This window comes from Pygoscelis adeliae, unplaced genomic scaffold (assembly GCF_000699105.1).
Source record: "Pygoscelis adeliae isolate BGI_AS28 unplaced genomic scaffold, ASM69910v1 Scaffold85, whole genome shotgun sequence".
NCBI lineage: Eukaryota > Metazoa > Chordata > Aves > Sphenisciformes > Spheniscidae > Pygoscelis > Pygoscelis adeliae.
In genome coordinates, this window is record NW_008824900.1 from 8,300,942 (window position 1) to 8,321,536 (window position 20,595).

The following is a 20,595-nucleotide window of genomic DNA, read 5'->3' on the forward strand; positions in this document are numbered from 1 at the left end:
GGTGACCCCAGCAGTGCGGAGGACTGCCGAGCCCCCCAGCCACCCTGCTCTCGCCCAGTGCCACTGCCTGCGCTGTGCTGCGTGGCCGTGGCTTTTGCCGGGGTAGGCCTGACCCCCAGGGCGAGGAACGTGGCAGCCTTGCTGCCCAGCCAGTCCCTGGGCCTGCCTGATGACACCAGAGGCTGCAGGAATGGCTGTGGGATGGCCCAGCTCGCAGGTGGTGTGGAGGAGGCCCTGAACCTCTCACCTGGGCCTGCAGTTGCTGCTGACCTGGAGCTCCTGTCAGGGGGGTGTCCTCCCACCCCATCGCCACCAGGCCTGAGGGTCCTCTCCCCACAGAGACCAGGAGAAGACTCCGGGACAGATAGAGTGGCGCTTCCCCTCAGGCTGTGTTCCTTCTCCCTTGTGCTGTCTGTGAGGCAGGAGGCCCCAAAGGCTGATCCATACGCCATTCAGTCTAGCGCAAATACTGTCTGAGGCTTTGTTCCGAAACTCCCAAATTTGAATGGGATTCACACACTTGATTTCCAAAAAACGAATCTTTTTTCTATGTATGCCCTGCTATAGTTCTCAAATAGTGACTAAAAATCATATCTATCAATGTCCTGGGACCGAAGTGTTTGGAAACTGAAGCAGAGGGCTCATGAAATGAGTTTTATTAAACGACCCACGGAATGAAGAAAGAAAGGGGGTAGGGAGGATTGTTTCTCTGCCAGCATTAATATTTATACCTGTTTTTGAGTTTGGGAGCAGTTCCAATGCTGAGAAATATTTCTGTTCACGCATTCAGTTGGATTTGGCTCAAAGCCAAGGTATGAATAAGGTGCATAAATCCATACTGGGTTTTGTGTCCATGTTGTTATATTTCTGTATGCTTCTATATTATATAAGTAAGGCCATCCAAGGATAGCTGAGACTTCATTTTCTCTGCTAGATTTGTTGCACTGCATTAAACCCTCTTTCTCTGCTTGTAACTAACGGAGAACTAAACACAAAGGAGGAGAAAATGGTATGAAAGCATGAGTGACAGGGTTGCACAAGACCAGAGACAAGTATCACATTGCTTTAGAGTTTACCTGGACACTACGTGCTTTTCAGGAGAAAGCTAAGAAATATGTAAAGCAATATTTTGCTTCCCCTTGCCCTCTCCACAGTCTAAGTCAGCATTTCTGTTCTTCCTGAGGCTACTACGGCACAGGAGGCACTCCCAGAGCAAGAGTCTGTATGTCCTACTAAAACCAGATAATGCCTCGACCACCTCAGACTAAGAAATGAAAACTCTGTGATCAAAAGGGACTAGTTAAGGGTTTCCACTTTCATTTATTCAAATGAAGAGAATGTTGTAGAATCCTAAAATTTTCTGCTATTTCGTTTATTTGAAACTACATAGGAAAACCAGTGATAAAATCCAAGTCCTTGCTTTTACTATTTAATTATATCCTCTTTGCATGCAGTTTCCTTTTTCCGATCAAAAGACCGCTCCATATGTAAGAGAAAGCTTAAAAGAGATCCAAGTTCAGTCAGAAATCCGAGGCACGAATAGAATGGCAGAGTTCTCATCCCAGGTGATGAACAGTGTAAGTACAAAGACTTAGAGAGGCTGGTTCAGAGGTGTCGATCGGTGTTTCAGATCAGGGTTTCAGATCACTTCAGTTTGCCAGCAGAAAGATACTAGCATGACAAAATCTAAAACCATGTGAAAATCACCTTGCTTTCAGATATCGTTACTGAATAACTTCATTCAGTAACTTGGTTCTTTTTCACCAAATCTGCATAGATTTATGATTGCAGCTTGTTGATGGAAACAATGAGAAGTACTTGGAGTAAAATTAATCCTTGATGGAAATGTCTTACAGGCCTGTAATTTACAGGCCTGCGTCACTGGTAGAAATGAGGATGTAACACCATCATGGAAGAATACAATCTTTCATTTTAGTTTCTTTTTCACCATGTGGAGATGGAATATTTTAGCTGTGATTGAAATTTTGCTATGATTTGGGTTTGGCTGAATCTTTAAAAAAATGTATGAATGTTCAATCAAGAATGAAAATCAAATGAAGTTTTCACTTTGCTAGGTACATACTGCAGCCGCACGTGGTCGATGTTTGCAGGGTACTAGCTGTCACAGTCCACGAAGTCGTTGATTTAAGTCAAAGAAGATAAAATTACTTTTGTGGAAACTGGATTTTGAAATTTAATATCACTGGAAGGCATGTGAGCTGCCCAGCTATCGCAGGAGTCTGTGACCTCCCTCTCTTCCCCCTGTGCCACAGGAACTCATTGTTTCAGTTGTTGTCCCTCAAGGAAATGATAGACCAAATGAATTGCTGCCTTAAGAACTGCAGACTCATTTTGGCAGACTTGCACGAAAGATGAATATGGATTACTGACCTCTAGTTGCTGTGGATAGCTGTGAAAGGAATGATTGATTATCTGTTGCATTAGCAGCAGGAGGCAGACTGCAGGTCACTCTTTAGCTAAGTGGTATAATTTAGCTCTTTAAAAAACAAAAGCCAGATATGCGCAATTTTTTGCATCTCTCTAAATAAACGTTAGCCAAAGTGCGCATTTGAAAATATGAGATATAGATTGTCATACAGGCTGTAGCTGATGATGTTCCATACTATAATGTTGATACACTACACTTCTGAATTATGTCATTTATTTCCATAACAGAAATGTGATCATAGCTTGATTCAGAAGGCAATGAGCCCAGCAGTTTGTCATTGTGTCTTTAGGACTCCTTGCCAGTAGCAAACCAGCTGTCAAATAGAAGTTGTGTTGCTCCTAAATAAAACATTTTACATCTGAGAAGCTGAAACCCGCTTTTTCAAATTATTTCATGCTGTTCCCCACGATCTCCTCCTCCCCTGAGCAAATACGGTTTCAGCATCAGCACTAAGTGTGTGTTATTGATGCGTGCCCTAGTTAGCTGGGATGTAAGAGAAGAGATCTATTGTTGTAAAATATCCTTTTTTTCCCCATGAGCTATTACTTTCACCCTTGGTTTCCTAAAATCCTCTATGTACTCGCTGCTGGCAGATTTTGTGTTTAAAGTGAGTAGCTAATGCTTGACTTGAAAAGAAAGGATGAAATAAAATAGACTTACAACTTCAGCAAAGGAGCTGTGCAGATAGGAGAGTGCTGCACACGCATTCTTAGCCAAGCATCCCTCGCTGGGAAGCAGCTGTAATTTAGCTATACAGTAGTCAGTCTCCAAGCAGCTTGCCTTCTGTCCTAACTTTGCTTTGACAGTGCACTATTGGGGTCACTTTACAGTGCAGCTGACAGATTCCTTATTTTTTTACAAACTTTTAATTTGAATTCTAAACAAACCTGCAAATAGCAAAAGAAGACTGATGTTTCACTGATTATTCAGATTATTGAACTTTTGGGTCAACCATCTAAAAATCCAAAGGAATGCGTATTTGTTTCCTGAAAGAAAAACTCGTTATTACATTTTATAGTCTAGAGGATTATTTGTTTTAATTAACGAAAAAAGTCTGTGTCTTCATCATGCAGTAACTCCTTAACTGCTGAAGCCCCCTCCGCAAGTTTGGATACAATGGGATATTTCGTGTGCTTGATCTGCATGTTGATAACAGGGGTTTGCATGTAGATCAAAAGAACAATACAACCCTGCATTGTCAGAACTCTGCCACAGCATCCAGCAAATGCTTATTTGGAAGGCGACGCTTGGCTTCCCTCCAAAGGCTCAATTCTAACAATCAGCTCAAAACCAGCCTGCAACCTACCACTTTTCCCATTGATACGTTTGTGCGTACAGACCTACCTCTGACCTCTCCCGGTTTGTTTTGTTGCAGTAAACACCTGAAATTTGCTCAGCTAATACAATAGCCCTGTACTTTTTGACAAAAACGCCTGTGGTTAACCTCTGTGGGCTGCGTTCTGCAATGAAATGAAGGGTGGTAGAAGTTAAACAATGGGTGTGACTACCACAAGATGAGTGTTAGTGGGAAAGTGGTGTAACATCCACTTAGCATTCCAGAGATGTGAAATATAATTATGATTTAAATGCCAAAGATGTAAGTTGCAAGATGAGTAACTACAAGGACATGAAAGCCTCCCTTATCTTTCTTTCTGTCCCACTCAGAATCATTTTGCACACCCACAAAACTAATACAAGTAGTGTCACTTGACGAAATTACACCTGATACATGACTTGTACCGTCACTTACATTTCTGTCGGTGTGGGCTCTGTTTATACCAAAGAAAAAAATTCCTATCTCATTTACAACATTTTAAGTTAGAAGTAATTTTGCTCTCGGTGAAATTATTCCCTATTTACACTCCCACTCAGATCAGAATCTGATCCAGGCTTTGAATTTTGTTGTATTTGCTCTCATCCTTTCCCGTGATAGATGGGGGTCCTCTGTCTGTGAAGGGCTCCTCACACCTTCATTTATGTATCTGCAGAAAAGGTTTATGAGCTGGTCTGTAGTGTTACAAATTGTTGACTAAATGAGCCGTGGGAGCAGCTAGTTGCTGAGTATATATGAAAAACTGCTTAATGTCTTTTACAGCATCTAGCATATATGGGAAGCAGAGCAATAATGCAAAAGTGCAGCCCATGCCTAGATGAGGGGCTACCCAGTTCTGTATCGATTCCAACACCAAGAAATTAAAGAAAAAAAAAAAAGTTCTAGATGGGGGAGCAGAAGCAACTAGTGGGGGAAAAAAACCCTGTTGGTTCTAAACTTTTAAACAAAATCTTTATTAACAGATTCTTGGTATGTTTAAAATCCAAAAGCGACAGGTGTAATTACAACGCTGAGCGAAGGGCATGCACTGTCCCAAGTTGTGGCCTTAGAAATTGTCCGATGTGTAGATCAGAATTTAAACCTGTATTTTAAACATTTTTCCCCTGACATTATTCCTTTTATTTTCTTTATGGATTACACAAAAACCTAAGCTGAAAGCTTCTAGTGCAGTACTACCTTTTATTAGCTGTCAGCGGGGAACAAAGAGTATTACCAGCTCCACCAGAGGTAACACCTTCAAATAAAAGCAGAGGGGTGAGGCCAGGAGGGGCTCTAGGTGCGGACATGATCTGGGACTCAGCTTGTGCTAGGTCAGCCCTTGTAATTGAACTATTTTCTGTACAAAATATGCACTCAACAGAGGGAAGCGATGATTTTTCAGATACACGTACATGCGTAGCTTCATGTATGAGTAATTTTATTGCCTGAAATGGAGCTGTAATTTTATTGCCTGAAATGGAGCTGTAGAGTGAAGAATCTATTCCAAAGTGTTTGATGAGCTGGGACTACCTAGCTATTTTATTGTGGATATTTGTTTCCTAGAAATACCATAAACATTTACTAGAAATACTTTCTCCTGGGTAGGAAGAATAATTTTTATATCTAGGGGAAAAACATATGATTGGTTAAACATTTTGAAATACAAATAGCAAAATAAAAATGTTCTCTCTTAAGAATCATAGAAAAACGGTTTTATGTCTGTACTTCTCAAGATCCCTAATAGAGTTCATGAAACAACAAAAAGTCTTTAGATCATAGCAACATTAAGACAAAAAAGGCTAGGATTTAATAGTTTGGGATTTTTTAGCAAAAAGAAATATGGGCCAAATCCTGTCTGCAGGTTAATATCTGTAATTCCGACGTGGTGAGGGAAAGACGGTGTGACTGTCTGAAGCCACAGGAGAACCATACTGAAATATTAGTGGAGGCCAGCCGCTGTGGTGGAGGCAGCCACTCGAGAACTGTATGGCGTGAGAAGACTTTGGTTCAAAACCCTCTTCTACTACCCACAACGATAGGAATTGCCACAGACTGCAAGGACACGAGTGATAGCCACATCGCCAATCTTTCCGCAGTAGTTGGGGTGCATGCTTCAGGAAGCAGCTTTTCCTCTATCGTTGAGGGAGAGAGTGCTCCCTCCAGAGGGCAGGTCAGGCTGTCTGAATTACCCTGCTCCAAATTGTCCTCCGGAGGAGCTATTCCCACCGCACATGTCTGATCTCAGGGTAGATTCAGCCATACTAACTAGAGCTCCGGGTTGGCAAATGGATCCTGAGGCAGTCAGATAATGTCCTGTCCCTGACACTTGTTCCTCATTGCATCCATATACTTACTTTGCAGTGCTGCTGCATCTTCCTTTTGGACAGTAAGGGACCTTCGACAGTTATGGTGTCCCTAAAGTGCAAGTCTTGTTTCTGCGAATCTAATCCATGTCTGAAGTGCTGTTATTCCAGCAGTGCATTTGTCTCAGGGATAGCTGTGGACTGGGATGAAATAGTGGCACCACTTACATGATAAAATACTCATGTACATAGAGTAAGAATAGGATTTCATTCTTGATTTCTGACAAAGATTCTTGCTGCACCTGGAGGCTGATTCAGTGGACACAGCTCTCTGAAAATCAAGACATTCAGGACTTTCCTAAATCCAAAATTAGTCTGCCTCTCCTGCAGTGCTTAGATAAAATAGCTTTCATCACCTTTTCATCACATCAAACTCCAGCTGAATCATTACTACATACTGTCATGGTATCGCAAATAAGCTGCTCAGCCTCTGAAACCTACACTGGTTTTTAGCAATATCGTCGTGGTTTTATCATGTATTTTATTCACAGATTTCAAGATGCTTTGCAAAGATAGGGTCAGCATTGGTATGACAATTTCACAGGAAGGGGGGCACTCAGAGTTTCGGTGACTTGCCCAATGTCTGTTGCAAAATAGCAGTGAAACACAACCCGAGCATTCTTGTACCAGGCTTGTGATTCAGCAAAGCACTAAAGCAAGTGCTTAACTTTGAGCAAGTTTGAATGGAGACAGATTTAAGTATCAGTTTAAACACTTTGCTGGACTGGGTCTTCAGCTTTCAACAGCTAATTATTGTTTACAGCTATTTCAGTTCTTTTCATATAGCTCAGCATATCTTTAGATGGTGGAAATATTTTTAAACCTATTCAATTGTGTGAAAAACTGTACTGCTTGCTGGCCTTTTAGCAACTCAAATGTTCACGCGTATGTTTGGGGTTTTGTGTTGTTTTTTTAGATGACACCAGTTACTCGACAAGAAGTTCTTGGCCTTTACCGCAAGATATTCCGAATAGCCAAAAAATGGCAATCGGCATCAGGACAGACAGAAGAAACTATTAAAGAGAAAGAATACATTAAAAATGAAGCCAAAACATTATTCCGAAAAAACAAAAACGTAAGTGGGTGTCCTTACAGTTTTGAATTTCTGAATGATTCTCCTCTTGCTCTTTGCACTGTCTCAGTGATTGCATGCTAAAATATGAATATAAGAGTTGATCTCCCAAAATTTCATTCACCTTAAATGCTGGTGTATTCAGGTTACAGTTTAAATTTCACCCCTGAAATAGTGGTAAGAAAACTCAAGCCATTTCAGCTCTTCATTAACTACTGTAGAAGTCTAAAAGGGCTAGAGCTTTCACTAAAAAAATGCCAAGAAAAAATTAAATTCCAAAGATACTGCCTGTGTAATTGAAGCAGCTTTTTATCTTTTAGAAAGCTAGCTAAGTGTATCATTACCCATGCAATGACAAAGAGCTCAGTAGCTTCTTATACTTCTTTTTTTCTTTTCAAAGCAACAATTATTGGCACTTCTTTTAAAAGAAGCATTTTAATTTTTTTCTTAAGGAAAAAATTTCAAACCCCTTTTGAAAGGGGCGGTACAGACTCCATGGTAATCAAAGGTCGTTCTTGTAATTCAAGATCACAATACTTATTTATATCCCATTTTGGTCTGGGACTAAATTGAGGTAATGTAAAATCAAAAAATGAATTTAAGTCACAATTTACACCACGTTTCTGACTTCAAAGGAAGTTTCTGGATAGGATGATAACAGAATGTAGACCAAGGAATCTCTTCCCTTTCTCCTCTAGCTACCTTGCAGAGTAACAAATGGGTGAACGTGGCTTTTTCATGGATGTATTAGCAGTTTACATGTGTCTTGTCTTTTTACAGAGAAAATACCATGTTTGGGTAAAAACCTCCTTCTTTAGCCTCAGTTGTGACAGCCTCTGGGCCTTAATATCCAGCACCATCAAGCCCAGAACTGTTGAGTCAAGGCAAATACTAATGTTACCTTTTATGGATGTGAAAAATACAATAATTGTATCCTTGGGATTGCCAAAAAAAGCTAAAGAAAGTCATGTGGCTCTGCATCATTTATGCTTGAGCTTCCAATTACTAATTGCTGTACTTGTACAAAACATTTGTTTGTATGATCTTAGGTAACGGATCCAAAGTTGATTAAGCAGTGTATAGAAGAATGTGAGGCAAGAATAGAAATTGGACTTCACTATAACATCCCCTACCCGAGACCTGTGAGTATAAGTCTAGTCACAAAGTCTTCAGCTATACCCACTTAGCTCTCACTGGACAATAAAACCATAAGTTCACATCACTGTCACCACACTGCATTTTTAGATAATCCGGTATTTAAATGCTATGCTAAATCAGAGCCAAATAAGCCAAATGTATATTGAAATGTTCTCCATCTTATTTCACTGTAAATCAGCTAATTTCTTCTCAAAATAAGGAGTCAAAGCCTAAATGGAGTTGCATGAGCTAAACTCCCAAGGCCTGTGAATATTTAGGCAGTCTTGACCGACCAATGAATCATACTATGTAGAAAAAGACGGTAATGGAATCAAATCTGTTAATCTTTCCACATAATAGAATGAGAGAATAAAAACACTTAATTACATCTGCCACAGATACAATAGTTTTCATAGCCTACATTACTGGTAACTCTTCTGGTCATAAATCAGGTCTTATGAAACACCTGCCTATGCTGCTGATTCTTTTCCCCTGTTCCTAGAGAAAAACATGTCCAAGATTACCGGAATGCTGGAAGTTGCAGCAACGTCTTCTGTTGTGCTGTTCAATATAGTTTCCCCACTGCTCAGTCACTTCTGTCTGTAGTACTTTATGCTGCCTCCCATAGAGACTTCTTCTCTACTCCTGTTGATTAGTTCACATTTTCACATCTACAGTTTCCTTATCAAGGCGGTCATGGTCAAAATTAAATTGTATCTTCATCAGATGCTTGCCTAGAATATGGTCACTGTTACATCTGTTTCACATATAGCTTTTTCTTTTTCTCCAGTATACAGAATAACAATGCACATCTGGCAAGCAATGCTCCTAGAAATGGGCTTAAAATCTATGCTGTGCAGCGGCTTCAAAATCCCAGAGGATCAGTCCTAGATCAGCTCTCTCACACAAACTGGATGATTGTTATTTTTCAGATTCTAGAAATCTCTATTGCTGCTTTAGTCAGTGCTTTTACTACTATTTGCACCTAAGCAGCTATCTTACAGGATAACAGCCTCAGCAACAATAACATCTAACTGCTAACAGCTACATTTTTCAATCACTTAGAGGGGGATATAGCTGCATGACTCCCACTAACAGTCTTATTAAATATAAAGACTTTGTCAATCAAAGGAAGAGCCTGTCACCTATTGCTCCTTCTGCCTGTGGAGTCAATGACATTGATTGTGCATTTTAATATGGTATACATAATCGTGACAATAAGAAGGCAGTCTTTCAATACATATAGTTTGGGGTTATTTTGTGACTTGTTAGCTAGGTATGAATAAAGCACACTGCTTTAAGACATCTGTTCAGGAATTTTTAGGGTTTTCTAGGTCTTACTGTTCTGGAACATTGTCAGCAGTCCTATTTCAACAAGTATTTTATCATTACAGTCTGATATCAAGCTGCAAAACAAGGTTACTGAAGCCTAAAATATATAGGACTTTATTAAACACAACGTTTAGGGCCTGAAAGTTACACCACTAATCACTTCTCAGAGAGCGCTCCTCCTAGAAATCTAATAACCTGGTTTGAGACAGTACAGTTGCCCTCTCCAAAGTGTAAAGAAATTATTTAAAACTCAGTGAAACCTAGTCTGTATATATGCCTTCTTTTTCTTGTAGCTTCTCAATTTGCACCTAACTGGTGGGATTTTCTTTTCCAGATCCATCTGCCTCCTATGGGTCTTGCCCATAAACAAGGCCGTACGTTGCGACACCAGGAAAAGTTAAGGAAGATTTCTAAGCCAATATACCTGAAATCCCACGATGAAGTTTCATAACCCATCATTTAAGATGTGATGTTGTAATCACATCATTTAAGCTGTGGACTATAATCCAGGTGATTTGTGTGCACAACTGTGAATGAAGCTGTTTTGGTCACTTGCTCACACATTTCCTGAGGCCAAAAAGCTAATTGATACATTGCATATGATGGATAAGGTTGGTCTAGTATTTATTACACTTCAACCACTGACTCATCAATAAAAGTAACACTTTTCAAGGAGTGAGGTGTGATACAAAGATTACTTTGACATCAGGACAAATTACAGCAGGTTTTCAAACTCTGTTAATCTATAGTAGGGTTCTCTGGTGTTTTGAGGATTATACATGCTCAATTGTGATTCAAGGCAGTGATTCAGGAGAACCAAGCAGACACAGTGCCTCCACAGCTTCCGAATGCAGGTGGGAATATGACGACTGCATCATGCAGCTGCACTCCTTCCTCTCCTGTCCCTGGAGAAACGTTCCAGTTTCATAGTATCTTTATGGTGAAGTATTGTTTCTAAACGGACAGTAGCAGAGACAGCAGAAATGCCACCAGTCCTTCTTTTTCCTGTTTGCAAACTGCAGAGGAGTGGCCTAGAGCCTCTATGTCAGCTTTTTTTTTTCCCCCTTCCTTTGGAGCGGGTGTGGATGTGAAATGCAAAGTTTGGAATGCCATTACACAACTCAGAGTAAAACATGCCAGTGTTGGGTTCCTCAGTTTCCCATGTATGGACTGACTGAAAACTCTCCCTTCAGGGTATCGCTATGGGAGCAAGCTTAAGATGCTTTGGGTGTCTTCACTGTGCATTTTACATGGTTAGCTTTTCAACACAATCAGCACACTGGCTTTCTCAACAATTATTTTAGTGTTAGGTTTTAACTCTTACATTATGGAGAAAACCCCAACTTTGTTAAAAGAAAGTATCTACAACTATCTCTTCAGTCTCTTAAGTTCGAGCGGTATTTCCGTTTCACAGGTGCCTCATGAATGGAAGTGAAAAGAAATTTCCCCCTCACTGGCCACCAATTGTTTTGGCTCCTTTTAAGTCTTCTGGCTTTACCAGGCAGTTTAGAAATTCTCTTCAGGAAAGTTAGTGGAGCCTTCTGTCCTTCAGGCTAGAAGTACCAATGAGACCAAGCTGTGGACGAGAGCCACGCTGTACTGGGAGACTACGTAAGCACAGCGCACAGCTGCTTTAAGGACAGAGGGTATAAGCAGTGACCTATTCCAGCCAGAAGTTAATGGTGGCAAAAGAACAAATTTGAAAAATGCAGTGTATATTATTTCCTATTGAAGTGGGCGAAACCAATGAAATGTCATTTTCTGAGCTCTGCAACTCATCCTAAACTCCCCAAGCCCTAATAGACAACAGCAAAGAAATACTCGTGTCTACCTTAAAAAAATAAGTTAAAACTGGTCATGTGCTGAACAGAATGACAGCATGTACTTGTAAGAGCGAAAAAAAATACAAGCGGGTGAGAAAGTACAAGGAAACAATGAGAAGAGCAAGTCAGCGTGACAGGTACTGGCTAGCCCAATTTCTCACTACCCTTTATGGCTCCAGTCCACAAAGGTATCTATTCCTATATAATTATTTCCTGGGAATACCTCATGTGGGAAGTAACATGTAAAATGCCATTGTTCTGCCTGTCAGTGGGAGCTTTGCAAATTTACTGCTGCCAGGAAGACACAAACCAAAACTTCTGTAGCCTAGGAAAAGGGGGATGGAATAAAGACAGTAAAAGATAATGTGATTATACACACTGCTTAATCCTTCACTGAAAGAAGTCCAAATACAGTCTTCTCCTATCCTCATTCTGATATACCAGTGTAGAGATGTGTCAACTGAGCCAAACCAAAATGTGCAGAGACAAGGGTTTTGAATGGAAGCTTAGGCTCATTCTTTGTCATTAAACTACCATTTGAATCTTTTTAATTGTTAAAATTCATGTGACTAATGAAGGTACTGATGCTGTGACTCATCAGGTGAATAAACAGCTATGTAAATGAGCAGTCTAAATTTACTGTATGTATTATAGTCACAACTCTTTCCTGAGCACATACCATAAGACGTACATTATTTCAAAAGAACATCCCTAAAATTCCAGAAGATTTACACCAAACTGAAATAACAATATGAGTTTGAGTTTATTCTGAAGGGAAATCTAAATACGCAATTTTAAAAAGGCTCACGTAGCCTTAAGTAACTCAAATGAGTATCCACTTGCTTAACTGAAAAGCCAGTAAGTTGAACTGCAGTAACAGCATCACATTATTTGAGAGGCTTTAAATGCCCATTAATTTTTCAAAATAAGTGTTTGAGAAATTCTTAACTAGTGCCTGATCCTCATTACTTTCCAGTACCATAAGGCAAAGACTGAAATTTGTTAAAACCTCAGGCTGTTCAGCTAAAGGAGGGATTAGATCAGCTCTTTTGTCAGGTCTGGAGAGCAAAACCCTTCTTTTACAGCTTAAGTTAAACTCTGTATGGAAAAGAGAATCTGCCTTAAATAGAGTCCTTTGGTTTTGGAGGTCAAACTACCATTTTGGGGAGTTTCATAAAAAAATTTCATCTGCAACTCAGTCCAGTGGATAGGCAGACGTTTCAACTGGTACTCATTGTATCAAATTCCAAGGACCGTATAACTTCTGTCAAGAAGTATCCCAATGATGGCGCAGTATGTCATTCCGACACATTGATTTTACTTGCAAAAAGATGTTGTCCAAAAATGCCTCCGAGTTCCCAAGAGTCTGTAATGCACTGGATTCAATCAGTCAGTCTACGCTCTGTCCTGTACTTCCTTAACTTTCTCTACTCCTCTTCCAGTAAATACTGTCTCCAATTTATCACACTAGTCAGGAGGTGCTTCAGAATAATTTAGAATAAAAAGATGACATTAATTTTATATTCTTTAGAAATAAAAATCCTGAGTCAGTTGCATGAACTCCTGCAAGCTAACCGGTAGGCAATGCAGTAGTAATTTGTTGACATGATATCTGGCCTTGAATATCTAAATAACGCCTCCTCTCTGGAAATTCTGTCCCTAACTCCATCATTAGTAAGGTTGTAATTTATGAAGCCATGTGCTTATGAAACCAAATTTAACACTAACATTAGCAAGCACACCATCATTTAAGAAGGTGGACTTGGCACCTGCTTACTGAATGTACCCCCTCAGTGTTGTCTAGGGGTGAGGAAACGCTCATTAAGTTGCAGCAGTGCCCCAATCTATTCCAAGGGAAGTATCACAGAACTGAAACAGGTTAAGACAGATTAGGTTATCTGATCTATCTTCCTACTAATACAACTTTGTTCTTTTAATACCTTTTAGATCTGGAGAAAATAAGGCAACCTGGACCTCACTCTCTTGGGGCCCTACTATGTATCCATCAGAAATGGTATCAGTAACATCCATCTTTTATCCACAGACAGAAAGGTCACTTATTCAATCATAACTATAAATTAATTTTCAAGAATGCTAACTGCAGGAGAGACCTGCATCTTTCACTAATTTTTCTAATCCTATTAGGCAAAACATTCTAGCTTATAGGAACTCATAAGTAGAAGAATTTGGGGCCTTTGTATTGTCTTTTTTTGCTTTTCCATTGTATAATTTGCCCTTTAACAGCCCAACAGTGTTAAAATCAAAAGAGAGAATACTTTCTGTTTCTGAAATGGATTTTTGTACAGATGAGATAAGAGAAAGGTTTCTATCTTCTAAGAAAATGTACTAACCCTATCTGTCTTACAGCATCACTAGCTGAAAATCTGTCTCTGCTATTTCTAAGGAAAAAAAGTATCTCTTGCTCCGTAATGTCTGTATACTGCATTTTTTTCCATCTGCTTTGAGTTATTAGCAAGGCTGTGAATCTGTGATTTGCAGTAATTATGGGCGTTTTCTGTAGTTCGTTTAATGAGAGTTTCTAATTAAGAAATGGAAATACTAAACCTGTAAAACCATGAATTCCAATACTACTATTAGAAGGTACTTCATTTGTCCAAAAATTTTTCACATTTTTATCATGTCCAACTAACAGCTGAGTTGCCTTTTTCTTTTTTTAATGCATCTCAGCCAAGAAAGGTTGTGAATTCTAATGCTGAGCCAGCTTATCATTCTTCAGGAAGGTCTAGACAATGCTCAGGAAATAAGGTTGGGAAGCTCATTTCAAAGAACCACAGAAAAACATCTCTAAGACAGATATTCCTTAACAGTAAATTCCATTACTTTTTCTCTAACAGTAAGGGCAGCTCAAGAAATCACGTACTTCAGTAATCATCAACTAAAGCAACTCAGCCATGCCCGATCCATGGCAAAGGGGGCATAGCAACTGGCAGAACCTCTCCTTTATAGACTTCTCTCTTATCTATATATTTTGGTCACATCTACAAAAGCTTAAAATACATCTTTAATTACATTCTAAGAGATGCCTTCATCTCACATCTAAACATTAACACAGAAGAAACATTTAGAAAATCAACACAGTAACAAGGACACTGCACACAATGTAGTAGCAAAGCCACTACATATTTACAAGAACCCCAACTGTGTCATTTAATAAACTATCTATTAGTGTTCACAAAAAGGCGTTAACGAGAAACCCACGTGGCAAGCTATTCCACAGCATTTTCCAACAGTTCAAAAGTAATTTATCTCCATAAAATGTAATTTAGCTAGCATATACTAGTGAATCTGGCTTTTAATTTAAAATGGCTTAATTTAGAGGACTGTGTTCGCAAGACTAGCATTATCTGAAGAAGGATGGAGAAACTCAATCCTCAAATTTCAACTTCTCTTCATTTTAGTGTTTTAAGAACGATTACTCTATTGTTGCCCCAGCTTCCCTTTCAGCAGTGCCTCAGCAGCGACAGGTAAGCTGTCACCAGTGACTTGCATGCATAAGCTCAAATCTAAATAGAAAGATCCTTTTGAGAGCAGCGACTGAACTGATCAATCTATAGGGAAGGATCTAACAGCCAGGTCCAGCCTCTTTGGTCTGCATGCAAAGCACCTATAAGAGGAGGCTCGTGACTGGTTTGTTATCTCTGATGCCACAGTGACCTAATTAGTGACCTGAATTGTTGATGTGATAACAACAATTAGATGCAGCCACTCAAAAATATGGTAATTACCACAATGGTTTTTAAAATATGTAGTAAATTTCAGTTAATTTCAATTATATGAAAAGTACAAGATATCTGTGTTACTCTCATGAAGCCTAAGAAAAGAAATTTTTTTTAAAGGACCAATTTTAATTAATCTTGATTTATTTATAGATCTTCTGAAATATGATTCTCTTCTCAAAAATTGTGGTCAATTTGGATGACTGTGCTGTAACATTCATAAACAAGTTTTATTTTTGCTATAGGTGCCAAATATCATTTAGTCTAAATTGTTAAGAGTAGTTTCTTCCTATCGGTAAGTTGAAACACCTGCACATCTCTGTCTTTATTAAAAGAAATATCCATTAAGTGTCCTGGCCTGACATCTTTGCCCTAGTCACCACGTAACAATAATGATGCACCAAATGCCTGCATACTGTACTGTTAATGAGGCATCGAATATGGTACATATGGTACACCAAGATACTGTACTAATTACCTACGTATATATTTGTGCAGAGCAGCACTGTACAACATACCTGTAACACTTCTTGCTTACCTGTATGTTATCGTTCTTAAAAGTTACTATTTTATGAATATCTATATAAAACAAACCAGTGGTTAATAAAACAATAATGAACAGTGTTTTCACCTGTAACAGCTAAGCACAACACAACAGATAAACTCCATGACAAGAACCATATAATTTAATGAGTTGTAGCAGCATCACTTAATGATTGTAGCAGGATACTGGGAATTGCTGAATTATAGCTGCATCTCTGACTTTGTGAGGCCTCGAGCAAGTCATTAAAATGCTGTAATTTGGGCAATGAAAAAAAAATACAAGACCCCAAATTAGTGGATGTTTATGCAGTGGTTTGGTTTTTTTTAAGTATTTGCCTTGATCTCTGTGCTTCTCTTGTACTGTGTACACAACAAGTCTAATGATCCATCTTTAGTACCTTCTTGGCATGCTGTGGGGATTAGTTAATGACTGCACAGCTCTTTGAAGATGTTCAGGCTATTTTATTTTTAATTAATGTTTGCAAGCTACTTTGAGCTCCTCTGATGAAAGGGCTTAAACAAGGACAAAATTCAGGTGGTTATTAGTCCAACATGCAAGAGGGCAAGACAAGGAAGTAAAATGAGACTATGGGAGAAAGGAAACAGCTCCATTTATCAGGCACCTGGGATATGTAAGTAAATAACACTGAAATAAAAAAAGTTAAAAAATTATGAGACAAGCATACTGCTCTGAAAAATGGCAGGCTCCCAATGCATGTGCTGTCTAGAAGTTTTCCATGGAAATTCTGAGACACATCTTCAAGGAGTGTCAGTTACTATAGTTTTATAATACAGCTCTGGCAGTTCATCCTAGCTGAGGATTGGTTTTACATGTCGACAACAGACTATTCTCATCTCTTCCCTCCTTGCCCTACATACTCCTGGGACACAGAAGTGGTAGGCAAATCCACAGAGTCCTATTTGCAAGAGTTGTGGATTAGATTCCCATTAAAATCAGCAGCAAAACTCTTTGGGCCCAGTTTCATTAAAAAAAAAAAAAAAAGCCTTATGATAGCACCTAGGTTGTAATATTAGGATTTCACAAGATTTGTAATGATGTGGGTGGCACAGAGTTTGATGGGAGTTCTGTTCATTCTGATCTATTGCAAGATAAAGCCCAGGCCTTTGAAATAAGTTTCCATTTGTAGTGTTCTATTTTCACTCACTCTTGCTCTTGATAATAGCTAAAAAACCAAAGGAAATTGAGAGCTGCTTTGAAGTCAGAAAAATCCTGATATAAAAAAACAAATGCAGCCATTGGGGAGTAAAGTATATCTTTTAATAACAAAATGTGAGTGTTTTGACTTGCATACTCTCAGTCATCTAACTGGCATAGTGCTGCCACACCCCGATTTATCCAGTGTTTCTGGGGCTTGTCTGAAGGGAGTTCAATTGAGAGAACATAGTTGGTTGAGTGGCCAGTAGTGGATAAGACACCTCTTCTTGCACTTGTCTTGTATACAGGGCATGAATAGATGTTCATATGAGGAAATCTGGAACTTTCTCCAGGTTTCAGCCAAATTATGGGCAAAGAATCATAAAGGATTTTTGGAAGTGATTCTCCAATTACCAAGGATTCTCTATCCCATCGTGCACCTTCCAAAAAAAGGCCTTTCACATAAGCCCCATCTTCTGGCATTTTCTCCATCGTGTGCTCCTGTTTCATCACCTAGAATGATTAAACCATTGCTTGATTTTATTTTTATCTGGAGTACATCAAATCCTATAAGTGATAGTCTGAAATTACTCCTTTAAATAGAATTTCTTTTCATTTGCAAACTCTATTCCTTGCTGCCCCAGAACATGATTCAAGCTGTTCAAGAAAAACAAAATTCCTCTGCATTTTCTTACCTCAAATTCAAATCCAATATGGTCAATTGGGATGGTGTATTTTCTGGCATAGTTTTGTAAAACACCGGTCAAAAAAGACTGAGTGAAGAAGAATCCTGAGAGCCAAAAGACTGTGGGTAGCCCATTGATGACCCAATCCTGAATACGGAGAGAAAAAAACAAATGTAAGAAAAAAAAAAATTCTGTGGCTTCACTGTGCCAATTCACCAGAAAAGGGATGTCTTTTCAGATACACTCAAACAGCACAATGAGATCTAAACCTTGATGGGACCTTCTGGATACTACCATTAGTTCTATATTTTTCAGAGACAACAAATCACAGAAGTGACTTGTGATTTATTTATGATGACAACAAAAATAATCACTCATTCTGAAACAACTAGAACTCAGTGCTACTGAGAAAGAAATTTCAGAAAGTAGCATAAGCATATTTTGGTAAGTCTAGATACTAACCAGCAAAAAAAAGAAAAATGATTGAATTTGGACACTTTTATCAATATACCCTCTTTTACAGTCTTGTAAACACCAATCTCCTAACGTGAAAAAAGGCCAAATTTTCTTACATAGTACCTTCACCCATCACTGTGAGGGCACTCACTACAGCCAACACATCAGATCCCAGTAGAGAAAATCATTCCAGTACAAAGGCGCCAAACAAGGAGATCTTGGGCCAGTATCTTTGTTGGATATCAAAGGCAGTAGGAAAAACAAGGCAAGGGCAGAATGTCCCCACACTACTCTAAGCCATTTGGAGTCAAAAGAAGCCCGTATGGTACTCTGATCCAGCAAACAGGAAACTCTGCTGCTTATACAAATCTTTCACACACTTCTTTCTAGCTTTCTCCTCCTCTGACTTTTATGGAGTTCCACTACATCTCAGTACCTCAGCTATTTAAGGTACATCTGAAATTTTAAATAATTTAAAGAGCACGCTAAGAGTGCAAGGGAAATAATGGAAGGGTGAATAAAGAATAAAATAGCTTGTTCAAAAAGTGCATGGAAGTGGTGTCACTTTTTATTAAACTTGAAAGAGATTTACAGTCACATATATAAAATGTAATAGTGCCTGTTATGCACTGTTTCTAAAGCATTTTCACACCTGGTTCAGCGTCCTTTGAGCAGGGAAGTCATTAAGGCATCAATGCAAAGTAAAATGCCTCTTCTAGAAATAGAAAAATGGAAACTACCAAATGCAGCACTGGATTAGTACCAACGGATTATATTCCCAACTCACCCTGCTGAGCAATTGCCCAGCTAATTCCAATGCTGTTAATGCAGTATATTTGGTCATGAGTATGCGCAAGTAGTTCACAATCTGGAGCTATAAGGGTACTGCTGAGTGAGGACAGTACTGATACACATTCTACCCGTTCAGCTTTCAACTACCGAGTCCTTAGACCTGTCAGTCTCAGTTTAGCATACCTGGAAGAAGGCCAAACGACAGAGGAGATCGGACACATAACTTCCCAGTGGCTTCAGCGATGGATAGGATTTGGCAGCCCACATTGATGGTACTTTTCCCATTAGCATGCTGTTGAAAACATCTTCAAGTTCAGAGGACATCAACACTTGGCCTTTAATGGCTTTGCCTAAATTAGTGAGGCTGCTCCGAACAACTTCAGTGAGCCTTAAGATAAAAAAAAGAAATTGTCATCTCGTTATTTACTTCTTACTATCTGGCTAAAGACCTCTGAGTCCAGCTTGAATGAAGGGCCGATCAAAGCTGGTAAATGTCCCAATAGAAATCCCTTATCTCACCTGTAGTTATCAAAACTCTTACTTAGCTTCAGAAAAGCAAACAAAAAAAAAACCACATGCAGAGAAATGAAAGACAGTGAAAATTCCCATTCTAGATAAGGGAAATCAAGTGACAAGAGCTTTCAAGATTGTAACACTAATTAACGTAGTGTACTGTGAATATTTGGGCCTGGGTATGACTTAAAAAGAATAAAGTAGGCTGTCCTACCTCAACACAACAAACTCAAATCTGATTTAAGTTCATGCTCCAGGAATATAGGTACTATTTCTATATTCAGGTAGTCAGCTGCAGCTTTCAAGTCCTTTTAAAAGGTTCATCCAAAGCAGAATCTATCATGTTAAGAACAATGTATTGTGAAAGGCTTATAACTGTTTAAGGCTTGTGAGTGGCTAGCACTGATGAACACAAGCATATTTCAGTATTAGTACTGCTACACAGAACACTAAGCCATACCTGTTAAATCGAATTAGTTCTTGCCTAAGAACTGTATTCATGGACTCTTCATAAAGTACTGGGTATACCTTCATAACCTCTTGAACGTCAAAACCACTTGGTAATTTGGACAGGATGTCCTGCGCCAAATCTTCAACAGTTTCCTGAAATCACAAAGTTTGCAGTGAATGAGGAATTTCCCCTTTCTCACCTATTTTTATTCAATAAATTCCACAAAACACCATACATTTCGTATTTTTTCTGTATAACCACATAGGTATTTCTGTCCATTTTCCTAAAGAAATAATGCTTACATGCTCTTACTTTCTTTGTGCATCACCCTGTCTGTCTCTGCATGTGCCTGCTTGTTCCTTTTCCCTTCTCCATAATTTTAAATTTGTTAGTAATTTCAGTTTAATTTGCAAAAAGGTTTTAGGCAACTTCTAAGGAAACAGGCAGCAGGGCAGACAAGCATAATCCTACTACTGCCACAATGAAGGAAAAGACAAAGTATGCAGCATGGGGAAAATGATGGGAAGACCATATGAATACCCCAGCCACGAGAGAAGTTTTACTTACAGCGTATTAGACATCAGAGAATAAGATGAAGTCAGGCCAGTGCATGAACCTCCATCATTGGAATTTGTAGACCAGAATTAAAAGTCATACTTTAAAATTGCCTAGAGGTGGATGTGATTTGAGGTGCTTTACCAACTGTGATTGTTAACTGTGCTCTAACTATAATTCATGACTGAAGTGAAGCACTTCACTGTTTTTTTAAAACA

The 20,595-nt window shown here is 39.0% G+C and overlaps 2 protein-coding genes across 2 annotated transcripts in view; one reads left to right on the forward strand and one right to left on the reverse strand.

Moving 5' to 3' along the window:
* The first annotated feature begins 1,558 nt into the window (after window positions 1-1,558).
* LYRM1 (LYR motif containing 1) lies at window positions 1,559-10,340 on the forward strand. Its single transcript, XM_009324789.1, has 4 exons — window positions 1,559-1,577; window positions 7,041-7,199; window positions 8,246-8,338; window positions 10,000-10,340. The coding sequence occupies exons 1-4, from the start codon at window positions 1,569-1,571 to the stop codon at window positions 10,114-10,116; spliced, it is 378 nt and encodes a 125-aa protein (XP_009323064.1). The 5' UTR covers window positions 1,559-1,568; the 3' UTR covers window positions 10,117-10,340.
* Window positions 10,341-17,027: 6,687 nt separating this feature from the next.
* Window positions 17,028-20,595, reverse strand: part of DNAH3 (dynein, axonemal, heavy chain 3) — a 67,765-nt gene continuing 64,197 nt past the window's right edge. Inside the window, exons 58-61 of the mRNA XM_009324791.1 lie at window positions 19,832-19,974; window positions 19,042-19,246; window positions 17,620-17,757; window positions 17,028-17,437 (exon numbers count right to left, since the gene is read on the reverse strand). Of these exons, the coding sequence (XP_009323066.1) occupies window positions 17,084-17,437; window positions 17,620-17,757; window positions 19,042-19,246; window positions 19,832-19,974 (840 nt within the window). The 3' untranslated portion in view covers window positions 17,028-17,083. The remainder of the gene's footprint in view (window positions 17,438-17,619; window positions 17,758-19,041; window positions 19,247-19,831; window positions 19,975-20,595) is intronic.